This window comes from Budorcas taxicolor, chromosome 19, assembly GCF_023091745.1.
Source record: "Budorcas taxicolor isolate Tak-1 chromosome 19, Takin1.1, whole genome shotgun sequence".
Taxonomy (NCBI): Eukaryota; Metazoa; Chordata; class Mammalia; order Artiodactyla; family Bovidae; genus Budorcas; species Budorcas taxicolor.
The window spans coordinates 36,393,227-36,408,944 of record NC_068928.1 but is presented as its reverse complement, the minus strand read 5'-3'; the positions used below and the strand labels follow the sequence as shown (position 1 = coordinate 36,408,944).

Genomic DNA, 15,718 nt, shown 5'->3' with positions numbered 1-15,718 from the left:
GGCAACCTACTTCCAGGTTTCTACTCAGATCCTCTCCTGATGCTCATAGAAGAATCATTTGTTGTCAAATTGGAGGGACATTTGCGGGGACCTGCCCCATTTCTCCAGCCTCTGGTGCAGCCCCTCAAGCATCCACATCATCAAAAAGCTGCGTCATCAGCATTCCACGGGCTCGGCTACACTCAGCTAGTCACATACAGGGTGTCATTTGATCCTTACAACAAGTTTAATGATTTGTATTACTAACTCCATTTTACAGTTGAGAAAAATGAGGCTACTGTTCCAAGTAGCAGAACTCAGATTCAAACTTACTGCCACCTGCTCTGGAACCCAGGTTCTCAGTCAAATCTTACAACGCTATCCCCCAGACTCTGCCTGATGCCTCCAACCGTGGGAACTCTCTAATACTTACTGAGGATGGACTGTACACACACAGGTTGGAAGAAGCAAAACTCAAAGAGAGGTAAACCTGTTCCCCAGAATGCCTTATTCCAACAGAAGAAATAAGATCTGAGAATCTCACCACACAAGGCAGAGGAAGTTGGTGCCTAAGACAGAGGTGGAGAATGTGCTACTTTTGGAATGCTCTAATTATTTAAAATATCTTCCTTATATTGAACCTAAATATACATTCCTCCAACTTCCATTTGGTTCTCAGTATTCTGGCCTTAAAAATCACCCAGAATCAGTCTGAGTCCTTTCACACTTTCACAGACAGTTCTTACAGCTCACTGCCCATTTTCTGTGGGGCTGGTTATCTTAATTCTCTTTAAGTCTTGACTCCCATCAACTCTGGCTCTGGAAAAACCCAGAGAGCCTCAATGTCAGGATGCAAGGATTCCAATCCCAGCCCTTTCACATGCTGGTTGTGCAATGTTGGGCATGGCCCTGGGCCGCTCTGAGCATTGGTTTCTTCATCTGTGAAATGGGGATGGCAACACTTGCCCCACCTGACCAGATGATAAGGATTAGCTGAGATCCTCAGTGGAAAGAGTTCTAACACTACCAGGGGACAGACCCTCACCTGCATTCCTATCCTTAGGAGGAGCTGAGGGTGGCTCCTAGACTAGCTGGAGATGAAATGTCTCCCTGCGCATCTGGGAATGCAGAGCACAGTGCCAGATGGCATGAGGATGAGGAGCTGGGGAAGGCAGGGTCTCTGCCCTACAACAGCTTTTGGTCCTGGGAGTGAAATCTTCAGTCATCACCGAGTCCTCTGGGAACATAAGCTTTATAATCAAGTTGGCTCTAATACCTTCCAGAAAGATTTAGTGATGGGGACAGGCACATGCCAGTGGGTGAGCTAAAGGAACCAACAGAAAGAGGAAGGGGAGCTAACATATGTGAACCATCTATGTACCAGGGTGATTTGCTCCACTTCACAACATTATAAAGTTGGGCTTATTATTATGTTCATTTCACAGGTGAAGAAACTGAGGCACAGGGAAGTTTTATTTGCCCAGGTCAATAAAGTGTGCTTTCCTGGCTAAGCCATGAAAAGGACCAGAATCTAGGCAGCTGCCATTCACAGCCCCTGCTCTCTGAGGAGCAGTGGCAGAGTAGGGAGGGACAATATGGTCTCCTATATCACCCCTGCCCCTGGGATTTCTCATTAATGTAACCAGAGGTACACCATTTCACTCCTCTTCACTTATTCATTCAGTGCCTGGACACTGAGCACTTATTATGTGCCTGTCCTTTTGTTGGATACTGTGTTCCCTGAAGCAAAAGACCCCATCCCTGTCCTCACACAGCAACTCCCCCCCCCACCCCCTGCAAGCATCTGAGAGGATCAATGCTGCCAGAAGGGTGGGTACAGTATAGGGGAAGATGTCTTAGAATCTACAGATGGTCAAGTGAGGGAAGCAAGAATCGTGCGTACAGTATGATTCCATTCATGCAAAGTTCACAAACAGGTGACAGTAACCAGATATAGGTGATAAAACTAAGGAAAAGCAGGAAAGTTGTTATCACAAAACCTGGAATACCCAAGTGGAAGAGACGATTATAGTCCAGAAGGGTCCCTCAGTGGGGTACTGAGGACCTGGGAGAGTCTTATTTCTTGAGCTGGGTACCTAGTTTCTAAGCATTCCTTAACTGTGTGCAAATGTGTATTTTAATTCACTCTTCTTTGTATTTTTAATCACCATTTTAACATATGAGCATGCGCACGTGCTCAGGCATGTCCAACTTCCATGACCCTATGGACTTGATACATAGAAATAGCCAGATTCACTATTTGATGGGACCGAGGTTGACCTCCCACTGTGCCCTTCCCAGAGCAGTACCTAGTAAGTGCTTAAGAAGAAAGTACTGAATTGCAGTGAGTTTTGAAGGAGCTGGAAGTGGAGTGCGTGGTCCAGCCAGATGGAAGGGGTGTGACCTCAGATCTAAAATCAAAAGCTTACTAACAAGGAATTCTTCAATGAGAACTTCTTGAAGACCAAGAGGATTTAGGAGAGTCTTTCCCATGACTGTCTGGATACTTGAGTGCCAGGAGGTCCCCAAACGAAACCTCAGCATCCAGAATCAGCTTCCCCTTCCCTCAGCCCATCACCAAACCATACGGTAGTATAAAGAGCACTGAGAGGCCTGGATTGGAAATCCAGCTCTGTATACACTAGCCAGGCAAGTGGCTGTGGCAAGGCACAGCCTTTCCTTGGCAAGGCACTTCACAACACAGGCCTCAGTGTCTTCATCTATAAAATGGGTCTAATAAATCATCCACTTCACAAGTTACTATGAGGCCCCAAGGAAGTTATAGATAGGAAAATGCTTTGGGGACTGCCATGTAGGTTTATGCCTAAAAGGTCGTATTACCCTGGTATTCTTCCCCACCACCCCCTTGCCACCATTTTGCAAAGAGGGTTCAGAATAAAGCCTTACTCTGATTAAAACAGTCCCCAGTTTCAGCACCCCAGTCTCCTGGGCTTGTGATCTTCAGGGCCTGAGCTAAGGGTGATTCCAGGAGCAAGTTCCCCAAGTTTGAGGAAGCCCAGCTGGGGAAGTGGCATTCCAGGTGGCGTGTCAGAGGGTGAGTCAGGATGAGGGCGGCCCTTCTCCTCCCCTGGCTCTTGGCTCAGGGCCCAGGCTGAGTTACTCTCATTTGCATATATCTGCATATATGTAAGTTTCACCTGTGCACCCTGGCTGGGCCCCAGGGAGATACACCTGTGCAGGGGCATGGAGGGAAACCAGAGTGTCTGGCTGCCTGCTGGAGCACTCAAACCTAGAATGTAGGTCCCTTCACTCATCCAAATGCCTGGATCTCTGAATCAAACACTCGGCTTCTCTGCAGACTCATCTGGTTGGCCAGGCCTGGAAATTCTCTGTCATGCTTGCTTCTACCCTCTTCCTGTACAATCACCAGGCCCAGCAGAGTCTGTCTCAGAGCAACTTTTCTCACACGTCCCCTTCTTTCCATCACCTCTGCCACCAAGTCTCTGGGCCCACCCTCCTCATTTCACACACGGTCCATTTGCAACAGCCTCCTAACTGGGCTCTCTGCCACCAGACTCTTCCCTCGCCAGCCTACGTCGTTATACCCAAGCTGCCCCTGGGAAGTCCCTCAGCTTCCATCCTGTCCTCTCCTCTGCCCACAGCCCCATCCTAAGCTCCTGGTATTGGAGGCCCCGCACTGTGGAGGGTGTAGACTCTACACACATCTTTTCTGTGCCTCAGTCTCCTCTTCTGTAAAATGAGGGATAGGATCCGTTTGCAGGGTTGTTTGAAGATGTCAATGAGAAAAATGCACATAAAGCATAAGCCCATAATAAACCTCAGCCATTACTGATGTTGTAACTTCTCGCAGCACCATTCCACAGAAGGCATTCATCTCCTGGGGTCCCCTCCTCCTCCCCAACCCTTCCTCTCATCCTCGCTGAGTGGTGCTTCTTCAGGTAAGACAACTCCACGGTGGTTAAGATGACAAGCTGGTCTGTTCTAGCTTGGACAAGTTACTCAGCCTTTTTGTGCCTCAATTTTCTCCTCTGTAAAGTGGAGATAAAATGAATACTTATGTCATAGAATTTGTGTGATAAATAAAACGATCCATGTAAGGGCTTAGCATAGTGCCCGGAACACAGAAAACACTTAATAAGTGTTCACTGTTATTACCATCACTATTGTGTTACCCAAGACACAGGGTTTCAGAATACCCAAGCTCACCTTAGCCTTCAAAGACGCCAGAAGTTTCCTTAGGTTTGTTTTCAGGAACAGTGCTTCCATCTGGATCCCCCTGTGTCTCCCACAGTCACAGAATCACTACCCGCACCCCCGGGCAGCTAAGCAGTGCCCTATTGGGTTGCCTGGTAGTAGCCAGGAGTGGGACTGAGCTTCCCCGTTCCCATTAGTTCTTAGGCACTTTCTGGGAAGGGCTTGCCTCCCCCAGAGATTGGGAGCCACCTCTCAGCCAAGGTGAGGCCAGGACAGGTGTCTATCAGCTCACAAGTTGAGAGGAGTTTTCACTGGAGAGAAGGGGTAAACTGGTCTGAAAAGATAGAAAGGATAGTTCAGCTCAGTTCAGCTCCCCTTGGAGGTCAGGAGGAGCAGAGCCCCCAATTCCCTCCAGCAAGAACAAGCTCTTTCCCCCGCTACACCCTTCCCTGCCCTCCAGCGTTTTCCAAGCAGCAGTTGATGAACCTCTCCTGTGTGATCCTTTCCAGCAGGAATTAATGAGGGTGATTGACCTGGAGGATAGATATAGACAGGAGGAGCAGCGTGAGCCACCTCTCCCTTCTTAAAACAGATTGGCGAGAACTCCCCCCCCCCACCCCTTTCGGCTTCGCACCCGGGTCTCCCTTAGCTGAGCCCAGTGAAGGAGGGTTGCAAGAGCTGGGAGGAGTGTGGAGGGACTGTGCTGCCTCCCATTCTCTCTCCTTGTCCACTCTCCCCCCAACATCACCCCCAGAGCCCAGCTAGGTGGTATACAGGGGTAAAGGCTGCGGAGTTTGGTTTGCAGCGGCGGGGGCTGGGCGGGGGACGGTATTGTTGGTACTCGTGATTATTTCTCTTACTTTGGGCTGCGGGTGCGACTTCGGCATCCATGTGGAGGCCCGGCCTCCCAATTCACCCCCCCCACTCCCGACCCCTCGCCAAAGCACTCCGGTCATTCTCCCAGGCCAGCCCAGCTGCGGTGCGGCTGTCCTTCTCCCAGACTCCAAACCAGACTAGGCAAGGGATCGGACCTACTCTTCTCTTACGAAAGAAAAACACGCCGGACCTCAAAAGGGTCTAGTCTTGGCTACAGAAAGTGAAACCAGTAACCCCACCATTTAGACTTTCCGCTGGATCCAGGGGGTGTAGAGGGATGGGGCTGAGTAACAAGGTGCGTGTCACCTGTGTGTTGGGCTTGATGCGGTTGTGTGTGTGTGTTGCGGGCGTGGCGTGGTGGCCTGCGGAGTGTGTGTTGCGGCTGTTGGCGTCTGGGAGGGAGTGTGTTGCGTCTCTGTGAGCCCGTGCACGCACCCACTTCGTCGGTGCTCGCTAGGTGCTGTTCCCACTCCAGCCACGTCCTACCAGCGGCTTCCGTCTGGAGCTGGGCAATGGAGACTTGGGCTGAACGCGCTAGGTTCCGTGCGAGGGTCTGGAAAGGTCTGGAGAAGCCAGATGAGCTGCCTTCGTTCCAGGCGCGCGACTTCGTTGCAGACGGGTTGGCTTTGGGCCTCCCTCCAGCTCTCCGCGCTCCCCGCGGGCATCTAGCGCGGCGTCCAGCGGTCTGTCCGGCGGACAGGCCCCGGGCTGGGACACCCGCCCGGAACTCCCAAGCCCCCAACCCGGCCGTTTCCCGCTCCCGCACCGGGCTGGGGCCAACGCCAGCCAAATGGCTCTCCCGTCGCGGATGGCGGCGCCTCTAACGCATCTTCAAAAGGGCCGCCCCATTTTTTGTTAACTGTTTTCTTTTTTGGAGGGCAGGGAGTTATTCGGTCCAAGAGTGGTTCACGGTATTGTTTTTAATGAATTTGGTGACTTCGTATATGTGTGTACTTTAAATGTCCCAGTCAAACCCCAACAAAAGATTTTTCCCGGAGCGGGAGTGAAATTTGGAAATAAAACAGTGACACGAGGAAAGTGACTGAGGACCGAGACTGCCGGAGAACGCAGGGCACAGCCCGCCTGCCGAGCGGTGCCGGGATCTCTGGGCGGCGCTGACCCCATGGTCTCCCCCTCCCCCTTCCCGGGAACTTCTCCCAGGTGATCTGGAAAATGAGGCCGGGACGCCAATCACTGAGAAAGCTCTCAGGAGCGTGGAGGTAAGCGCACCCGGAGCGCGGCGGGGCTGGCAGGAGCCAGCCCGCCGGCCAGCCCACGCTCATTCACTGCTCCATCACAAAGAAGAAAAGAGACAATAACTCATGCACATTTCAGCAAGAGTCAAATCCCTGTGTGTGGCGGGGCACGCGGGCCCCTACAGACTTCCTCTTCCCCTCGCCGGCCTCACCGAGAGTGGGGGCTTTAACCACCTCGCTCCCCGCCCAGCGGAGGGAGGATTTTTCATCCCCCTTCCCTTCCCTGCCAAATCGGATTTTTCACAGTTTCCCCAAACCGAGTTACTACGAAAGCTCCGGCAAGTAGGACTTAAATTCCACGGAGAACAGACGAAATTAAAATTTCGTTTGGGGTCCATGGGTGGGATGGAGGAAAAAGGGAGCTGCTAATCCCGCAATGGCGGCCTCGGGCCGGGTGGTGATGGGAACCAAGCCCCAGGGCAGGTCCACGCAGGGGCTGCGTGGAGGGCCTGCATCAGGTTGCAGACCCCCGGCGCCCGGCGCCCGTGGCATCCACTCCCCTTTGCCCCCGAACGCGGGCGCGCCGTGTGGTACCGAGTTCAGGAACTGCGCGGCGAGTACTGTACTCATCAGGTGTTTGGGGGTGTTTTCGAGGAGGAGGCATTCTGTTGGATGGAGTTCCCGGCGTCTGGGCAGAGTCCGAGCTCGGGGGACTGCGAGTGAAGCATAAATCTCACCGCCGAGGGCGCTTATTCTGCGCCAAGAAACAAAAGCGCATCGGGTGGGATTGTTTGCCGGGCAACTGTGAAGAGCCTGCAAGCCACCGTGCACCGCGCGGATCGTTCGTGTCCACTCACCGAGGCTTGGCTGACTCCCCAGCCCTCAGGGTTGCCGTGTCCCCCAGCCAGGACCCCGATGTCGGCTCCCAGGCCCTCACTTCGGTGCTGGAGTTCTCCAAGCGAGCCCCTGTCACTAAGGCAGAGGACCTGCGTGAGAAAGAGTTGGGAGAGCCACTTCTGGCTTTTGTGACAGGCAGGGGCTGGAGTACGGGTGGTGACAGGAGAGTTAGTTCATGTGTTTTGCCTGCCTGCCTTCCTCCCCTCCTCCAACTCCTCCTCCTTCATCTTGGTTTTATTAGGTTTCTAGATTTTGGTTTTTGCAATTTATTCTAAAGCAAATGCCAATGGCTTAGAGGTCTTAAGCGCAGCTTCATTTTAGTGGATAAAATGAGTCTCAGAGACTGGACATGGCTGACCCAGGCTATCACAGCCAGCTGTGGGTTCGTAGCTGAGCTGGGATGGGAATCCAGGCCTCAGGCCTCTCAGGCTGGCCCTCCCTCCCTTCTCATCAAACACAGATTTACAGCCCTTCCTAGCCGGTGCCTATCCCTTCCACCTTTCCCCATCCCTTCCATATCTCCACAGTCTCCCTCCAGGCTTCAAAGCTGTGGCGCTGGTCAGAGGGGACACATCCATGGGGATTCCACATCTGAGACCAGGAAGCTTCCTAAAGATGTTTCCCAGTTTCTAAGCCCCACAGCCTCCAGCACGTGGGAAGAGGGAGGTGGTGATGAAAGTAGAGATTTCCTTGTTTGTAAACTGGGGATAATAACAGTAGCCACTTCACAGATTTCTGGTGAAGATGCACAGGGCTTGGATGTTGCGAATACTTCATAAATTCGAAAGGACTGCAGGATGTTGCCTACTGCTGCATGGAGCTCCATGAGCTCAGCAAAGGCCCCTGAGAGCCTAGGAGAAGCTCTCACTATGAGTCCCAATGAATCCCCTGGCTTCAGAGAATGCCCAAAATCACTGCTTCAGGGGCCTCTGGGGAAGCTGCCCTTGCCCTTTCTCGCTAGATCTTGCAAGGGAAGGACTCCTGAATACATGGGCCTGCAACCCAAACTCTAAGTTCCACCTCAAAAGCACCTCCTTTATGAAAGCTTCTCGGACAGCCATGCACGCATGCTCAGTTTCTGTCAAGTCTGACTGTACGACCCCATGGACTGTATAGTCCGTCAGGCTCCTCTGCCCGTGGCATTTCCCAGGCAAGAAGACTGGGGTGGGTTGCCATTTCCCTTTCCAGGGGATCTTCCCTACCCAGGGATCAACCCATGTTTCCTGCATTGGCAGGCAGATTCTTTACCACTGAGCCACCAGGAGCCTCAAAGAACATTTTTCTCCTTTGGTGTGCACTGAGATGCCATCCCTGGAGCCTGGTACTGTTGTGTGGCTGCCTATCTCCAGAGGAAGATCACGGTGGCAAGAAGTTTTGGAAGGCTATATCCCTGTAAGTTCTTAGCCCCGGTTCTAAGGAAGTGGTGAGGGCGTAGCTGGAATTGGGTAAGAAAGGGGGAAAGGAGGTTCCATATGGAAATTGCATTTCTCAGCCATGCAAACCCTGTTGGATGAGAGGGAAGTGGGTCCCAGATCTCCAAAGGAGGGGACTCCCTCACAGAGCTCCTTCTCTAGATGCTCCAAGACTTCAGGTGAGAAAACCCAGAGCCAAGTGTCAGAGGAGTGTTTTCTCGGCACAATTCATCTCTCTACATTGCAACGGCGCATCATCTTGAAACTGACTTGCTCTTCCTTCCCTCAGGACAACTGACTGCAAACTTTTTCCAATTTTTTGGTTTATCCTGGCCACCCCTGTTGTGCCTGCCTTCTCTTCCTTTTCTAAGCTTCCCTCTTCTTCCAATTGTTGTCCTCTCCTACCCCCCAATTGTAAGACCGCTGCATTCACTCTGTACCCTGATAAAGAGAGCACACATGTGTGTACAAACATGAATTGTTTGCACACTCAAATGACAGAGGCTTTGTATATGGATATGCTGGGGAATCTGTGAGGACCGACAGGCTTGGTGTGTAACTGTCTCACCCCTAACACGAAGCAGCTTAGATGTGTGTGGACTGGTGTGTCTCATAGGATGGGTACAAGTATATAAATATTTATATGCTTGGGTTTTCTTTACTTTAGAGTGTGCACCATCAATTAGACTTGTATAGTTGTGGGTCTGTGTGAGAGACAACCACAGTGCTTTTATTTAGGGTATTGCTATTCATCTTTGGGTGTGTAGATGTGTACACATCACAGCATATACTCTGTATTTGCAGATCCATAAATGAACCTCTGTTCGTGGAGGGATGCTAATGTGAACATCCGTGTAGACACCGGTGTGCTGGTATACGCTAGTGTATCTGTTGTATTTGAATAGAGTCCCTGTGAAGTTGTATACTTGTGGCCACAGAGACACCAGCCCAGCAAGGTCTTGGATACTATTTAGGGGCAGGCCCTGTACACAGGCTGGAAGATGAGGCCACGAACCTCGCTTGCCGTATTCCCAGCACCCGGCAGGGAATTCCCTCCGAGGAGCAGCCATCAAACAGGACTCGCTTCCCACTCCCAGATTTTGTCCAGCTTCGTGCGAGGCTGAATCCTCACGCGGCGCCAGGAAAGGCGGGGCTCCGCACTGGCTGAAGCCCAGACGGCAGATCCCTCCTTGGGCCTCGGGGGCCTGCAGGAGCTGCGGTGTCGCAACCGAACCCGGGCCCCTGCCGGAAGCGGAAGCGAGGACAGGGCGGGGTGCGGGGGGTGCGGTGGCGGTGAGACGCAATCGCGGCGGTCGCGGCGTGCCTGGCCCAGGGCGCCCCGCGGGGGCGTGCGCGCTGCGCGCGTGCTGGACCGGCTGGGCGCCGGGCGGCACCTCCTCAGACCCGGCGTGTTTACCAACATACTGCCGGCGCTCGGCAGCCATGCATTCCGACGCGCTGAATAAGCTGCGGGACTGGCGGGCTTGGTCCGTAGCGGCAGGGTCATAACCGCCGCACAGATCCCCCAGAGCCAGAGAGCGCGACCGCAGGTTCCTTTCGCCCCCGCAGCCACAGCGCCTCCGCTAAGGCACTGCTCCCCTCGGCCCTTGGGCATTGCCGCCCTGTCGACTTCCTTGCCTTTGTGCCGTTATGACCAGACTGCCCCAATCGTCCTGCAACCCAGCACCTCTCTGCAGCGGATCCCGAGACAGCCGTGCATAGAGAGTTCGCACCGCTCGCCTCCCATCTCCTGGTTCTGAATTTCCCTACCCTGGGCTGCCCCGGGGGCGGGGGTGGGAGCGGGGCGGGGAGGTGAGGGGAAGGCCCCGGCTGCAGGCCTCCGTGAGGTCACCGCGTGTGGTAGCCAATCCGCTGCGTTTAAGTGGGCGGGGACCCCGTCGGGTCCCGGGAACCGAACCCTAGAGCCAGCCGAGTGGGGGCCCCAAGGATTTAGGGGGGAGGGGAAAAGTCATGGGGGACACCCTCCCCCCCCGAACCCCTTTCCCAGGCGCCGGCTTTCCGCTGATGAGGCTCAGAGAGACACTTTCCCCCGGATAAGTTGTGGGGAAGGCTGGTTGAGGGGCGCATCCGCCCCCAACGCCTGAGGCTCGGAAAAGAGAGTTGGCGGAGGGAGCGGACTCCTTGCCCGGCCATGGCCTAGGCCCTCGGGCCCCGGCCCCGGCCGCAATGACCTCTTTGCCCTGCCCCCTCCCTGGCCCGGACGCCTCCAAAGCCGTCTTCCCGGACATCGCCCCCGTGCCATCGGTAGTGGCTGCCTACCAGCTTGGCCTGTCCCCCGTAACCGCAGCCGCCCCCGATTTGCCCTATTCTGGGCCGTATGGCCACCTTCTGCCCTATCCCTACAGCGGGCCGGCGATCCCCGCAGACTCCTACCTGCCCTGCCAGCCATCCACCGCGCCATCTCAGCCGGCTCATCAAGAGCGGGAGACAGGTAAGTCCCGCCGCGGCGGCTCTGCCCACCTCTGGGTCCGGTTCCAGTGAGCCCCTAAACTTCGCCCTCGCCTGGTTGGGCGCAGCTGGCGGGATTCAGACCTCATTCAGATTCCAAGAGATCTGGGGGTGGGGGGAGGGCGAAGGGATGGGGCGGGAGACAGGGAGGAGGGGCGGGGGGAGCTGATCTAGGTCTCTTTTCAAGACCGACCTGGTTTCGATTTGCAGTGTGTGAAGCCGGGTGGCTGGGCTCCCTGCCCCACCCCCTGGGGCAGCAGGGTTGTGTACCTACTTGTAACGGAAAACTGAAACAATCCAGATGTGGGTGTAGGTGCCCAGCCTCTCCCCTAGGATTCTCTCCATCCTGCACCCCTCCTCTCTTCACTGTCGCCCCTCTCCCAGTTCTTATTTCAGAAAGCAGTGCTCAAGCCAAAGCCTGATATCTAGAAATCAGGTCCCAGCTGGAAGGCAGTAGAAGTGGGGGCATATTCTGGGGCCCTTCCCCTTCTCCCCAGCCTGTTGCCTGGATGTGTCAGACAGAGGCCATACACTGACCTGGTAGAGTCAGGGGCTAAGACCCTACTACCCATCATTGTAAGAATGTAGCCACAGGCGGGTCAGGCAGACTCTGGTAGTAGATCTCAGCCTTCCAGCCAAAGAACTGGCCATTCCTGTTATCTACACCCCTTGCCTTTGGGGTAGGTCAAGCCCCAGTTCCATTGCCTGGAGCAACTTTGTGCTCACTGGGTGGCCTCAAGCTAGGGAACTGGCCTGTCTTTCTGGTCCTAGCCTTGCACAGGGCTGTACCCATGCAACACAACACAGACATCCTTCTGTACTGGCTTGAGTTTAGAGCTTAGTTCCCCTGCACTCCCTACCCCCACCAAATTGCCCCCACAACTGTCTTTGGCACAGTTTCCTCCAAGGATGCACACTCACTTAGTGACTTAGCTGGAGTCAGCCCAGGACCAAGATGTCTCCCTCCCTTTCCTTGTTGCTCTGCTGAAACACATGACCTCATAAACGTCAGAGCCAGGAATGACCCTGGAGATTCAGGAGCTCAACCTTCTTGATGTACAGATGAGCAAACTGAGGTCCAAAGAAAGAGTGTGAATGAATCAAGGACACAGCCTGTTTTTCAGGCTTGGCCCTTGCAAATTGGCTTTCATGCATGAAGCCAGAAAAGAGGATTTTAGGGAAGTTCCTCAAAGCCCCCCCAAAGTTAACTGCCTTCTCTTCCAAAACTGGAGCTGCTGCTTTTCTGCTGCTGGGTCTGTGGTTGGAGGAGGAGCAGCTGGGGGTGGGGGGGAGGGGGTGTTCTACCAATGATCTGGTTTCTGAAAAACCGAATCCCTTGGTCTCTTCTCTTCAGTATATGCTAATGTGGTACATTTGTGTGTGCCTGTGTGTCTGTTTAGTGGGATAGGAATAAGTTAACCCTGTCCTTAAGAGAAATCTTGGAATTGCGGTTGGTAATTTCAGTCCTGTCTCACCTTCCCTTTTCTTGGTTTGAGGACTAAAGAGTGGAGAGTTCCTTTTCTTTACAAAGTTTCCCCGGATCCAACGAAAACCTCACTGAACCTGAGGGATTTGGCTCACTCTAGATTAAATGATTGGGGTGCGAGAGAGGACTTGCGAGGGTCTTCCTTTTGCCCCCCTTTTGTTCACCCCTGCCTCAGGGAGAGGTTTGGCTCTAAGTGAGCTGTGTGCCACCGCCCCGATGAGCAGGCGGGTGCTGCGCTGCCTCGAGGGAGGCCCTTGCGCTCCCGAATTGCGACCTGGGCAGATTCGTCCTGACTTGCTGCAACTGGTGTGGAGAAAGCAGCAGTGGGGAAAGAAACTAGGAGTGGGGTCTGCTGGGAGAATTAGGGTGAGGAGGGCGTTGAGAGTTTCGCAGCTGAAGCAGGCTTCCTGCTGTCTCTGCCTCAGAGTTCGAACTGTTCAGTTTTTGCAGCCCAAGAGGCGCGGGTGGTCGCTCAGTGGCCGGCCCGGGGCGGCGAGCAGCGGGGTTGAAGCAGGGGAGGCCCGACAGGCGCGGGCGGGAGCGGAAACCCAACGGTTTTTCTGGGAATTGGCTGAAGCGGGGGTCCAGGGGGGTGGATCTGAGAAGCCCGTAGCGCCGGAGACCACGGGTGAGGGATGCGGGGGAGGTGAAGGCACGGGGTCACCGCGGCCGGACGAGGGCGGGGGACCTGAAGTGTGGGTGTGGTGAGCCCTAAAGGAGGAAGAATTCGGGGGCGGGGCGGTGGGAGACGCGGTCGGACCCCCTCTGCGTCTAGGCACCCGGGGCCCAGGGCTCGGTCCGCTGAGCTTGGCGGCGGGCAACGAACCCTAAGCCCGTGAACATTTGGGCCGCTCCGTCCATCCCGGCCCTGCCCTTTGCACGAACGGTCTCGAAGTCCCGGTAGGGTGGCGCAGGGTGGGACGCTCGAATCAGAAGAGGGGAACCCCTTGCCCTCCCCATCCCAGGGCCAAGCTGTGACCCGACCGAGGTTCCTCGAGGGGCTGAACGGGAAGGCAGAAGCTGGCCGCATCTCCCGCGGCGGCACCGCAGCGCGATCCCGGAGCCGCCCCGAGGGCCTGCGCTCTCCGAACCCCGGTCACTTTGCGTGCCAATCGGGAACCCCTCTGTGAGTGCAGCCGGGCGGAGGAGGGGGCAGCCTTGCACTAACCGGCTTCTAGGGCCCCTGAAAGCCTACTCTTCCAGCCAGCCGGCCTTGGGGGAGGGAAGAGATGTCAGTTTTCCTGGAGGGCGTGCCTCAGGAGGAGGCCCTTACAATACGGGAGGTGATGGCAAAGCCTGGGGCACTTTCCATACTCTGATGCTGGGAGGACTGCGCATCCTGGCGTTCAAGGCCCGCTCTTGTCTGGCCCCTCCGACCACCCGTCTTCCGGCAGCGGGGAGGCTGCCACGCAGACACTGACCCTGGCCTCTGAACAGTGCGTCTGAGTTCTCTCCGCCCGGAATGCCCTTCCCTCGTCCTCTCCAGCCTCGCCCCAGCCCTCTGCCCCGCCCCGCCCCAAGCTGGCGCCACCACGCGCGGCTGAACTCTGCCCTCCCGCCGCGGGGCGCCGCCCCTACCCTCGCTCCGGCTCTTGGCGCTGTTCTCTTAGGGTCGCTGGACCGTTGAGAGTAGGAGCTCCCTGAGGGCAAGAGCTGCGGCTAGTCCCACCCGGCACGCAGTGGACGTGGGGTTTGAAAGGAGGGTGAGCGCAGGGTAGAGCAGGGCCGAGCCCGGTGCCTGAGCTTTTGCTAATTCGTGGCCGGAATGCAAACGAGATGCAGATAAGCAGTGAGACGGCGCGTCCGCCCCTCTATCCGTGCACACACCGTCTCGCGCCGCCCCCCAGACTCGGAGAAGCCGCCGCTGTCCCCGGAGCCCCCGGAGCGGCGCCCACAGGCCTCGACCAAGAAGCTCCGGAAGCCGAGGACCATCTACTCGAGTCTGCAGCTGCAACACCTGAACCAGCGTTTCCAGCACACGCAGTACCTGGCGCTGCCCGAGAGGGCCCAGCTGGCCGCGCAGCTCGGCCTCACCCAGACGCAGGTGGGGCCAGTCCCATCCTCCACCAACCTTCCCCAAGTGTGTTCCCTGGGAACTCACCCTCAGGTGTGAATGACTGATGAGTCCCCAGCCTTATTTTCACAGTTCCTTTAGCTGGCCCCGAGTAGACTAGGGGAGTGTGTTAAAAAGGGTGGGGGGTAGGAGGGGATGGGGGATGTAAAAGGGGTGGGGCGATTCAGGGCGTATAAGAGGGTACCCAGACTGGGAGAACTGGATACTAACTCAGAGGCAGGAATTCAGGGCCTTCAGGGGCTTTGGAGGCCTGGAGCCAATGTTCCCAACATCTGCTCTTCTCCCAGGATGAGTGACTCCCTCTTGCTGGACCCCTTTCCCTTGGTCACTCCTCCTGATCTTCCATTGTTCCCCCTTTTCTCCCCATAGGTAAAGATCTGGTTTCAGAACAAACGCTCCAAGTATAAGAAGCTCCTGAAGCAGAACTCTGGGGGACAGGAAGGGGACTTCTCTGGGAGGTCCCCCTCCCTGTCTCCCTGTTCACCTCTTCCAGCCTTCTGGGATCTACCCAAGGCAGGGGCCCTGCCCACCGGTGGCTATGCCAACAGCTTTGGAGCCTGGTATCAGCATCACTCCCCAGATGTCCTAGCTCCACCTCAGATGATGTGAGTCTGAGGAGCAGCAGGTCAGGCCCCAGCCTCCTACAGAGCCCAGGCAGGACCCAGCCCACCTGCACCCTCTCTGGGCTGAGAGGAAACCAGATACAGATGGGTGTTCTCAGGAGGATGAGGAGCTAGAAGAGGAAGAGGATGGGGTGGTGAGTCTTTTCCTCCTTGCCTCATAACTCAAATAGCCTTAGCCTCTGCCACACCCCCACCCAGGACTGGACACTTTCCCTCCCGTCAGAGGCTCTGGGAAAAAACTTATTGGCTGGAGTTCAGACTTCCCATGACCCCTAATCTTGTCACTCCTTCTTGAAATGACTGCAGTCCCACTACAGTCTGGGGTTCAACCAGCAACAAACACTGAGTGTTTTTTCTCTTTGTGTGCCCTGGGCCTTACCCAGCCCATTGAGGTGGACAGAAGCAGACATCCAGAGTTTTCAAGTTGACCACCACTGAGACACACCCACTGATTTTTCTAGATTTTTTTTACCCCCATAACTGATACATCTATTTACCATCCTGTGAAGAAGATGGGATACCAAAAATGT

At 55.3% G+C, this 15,718-nt stretch overlaps 1 protein-coding gene across 1 annotated transcript; it reads left to right on the top strand.

Moving 5' to 3' along the window:
* Positions 1 to 10,723: 10,723 nt before the first annotated feature.
* Positions 10,724 to 15,174, top strand: DLX4 (distal-less homeobox 4). The gene is made up of 3 exons (XM_052658797.1): positions 10,724 to 10,988; positions 14,339 to 14,535; positions 14,935 to 15,174. Exons 1-3 carry the CDS (start codon positions 10,724 to 10,726, stop codon positions 15,172 to 15,174), a joined length of 702 nt encoding a protein of 233 aa, XP_052514757.1.
* Positions 15,175 to 15,718: the final 544 nt, after the last annotated feature.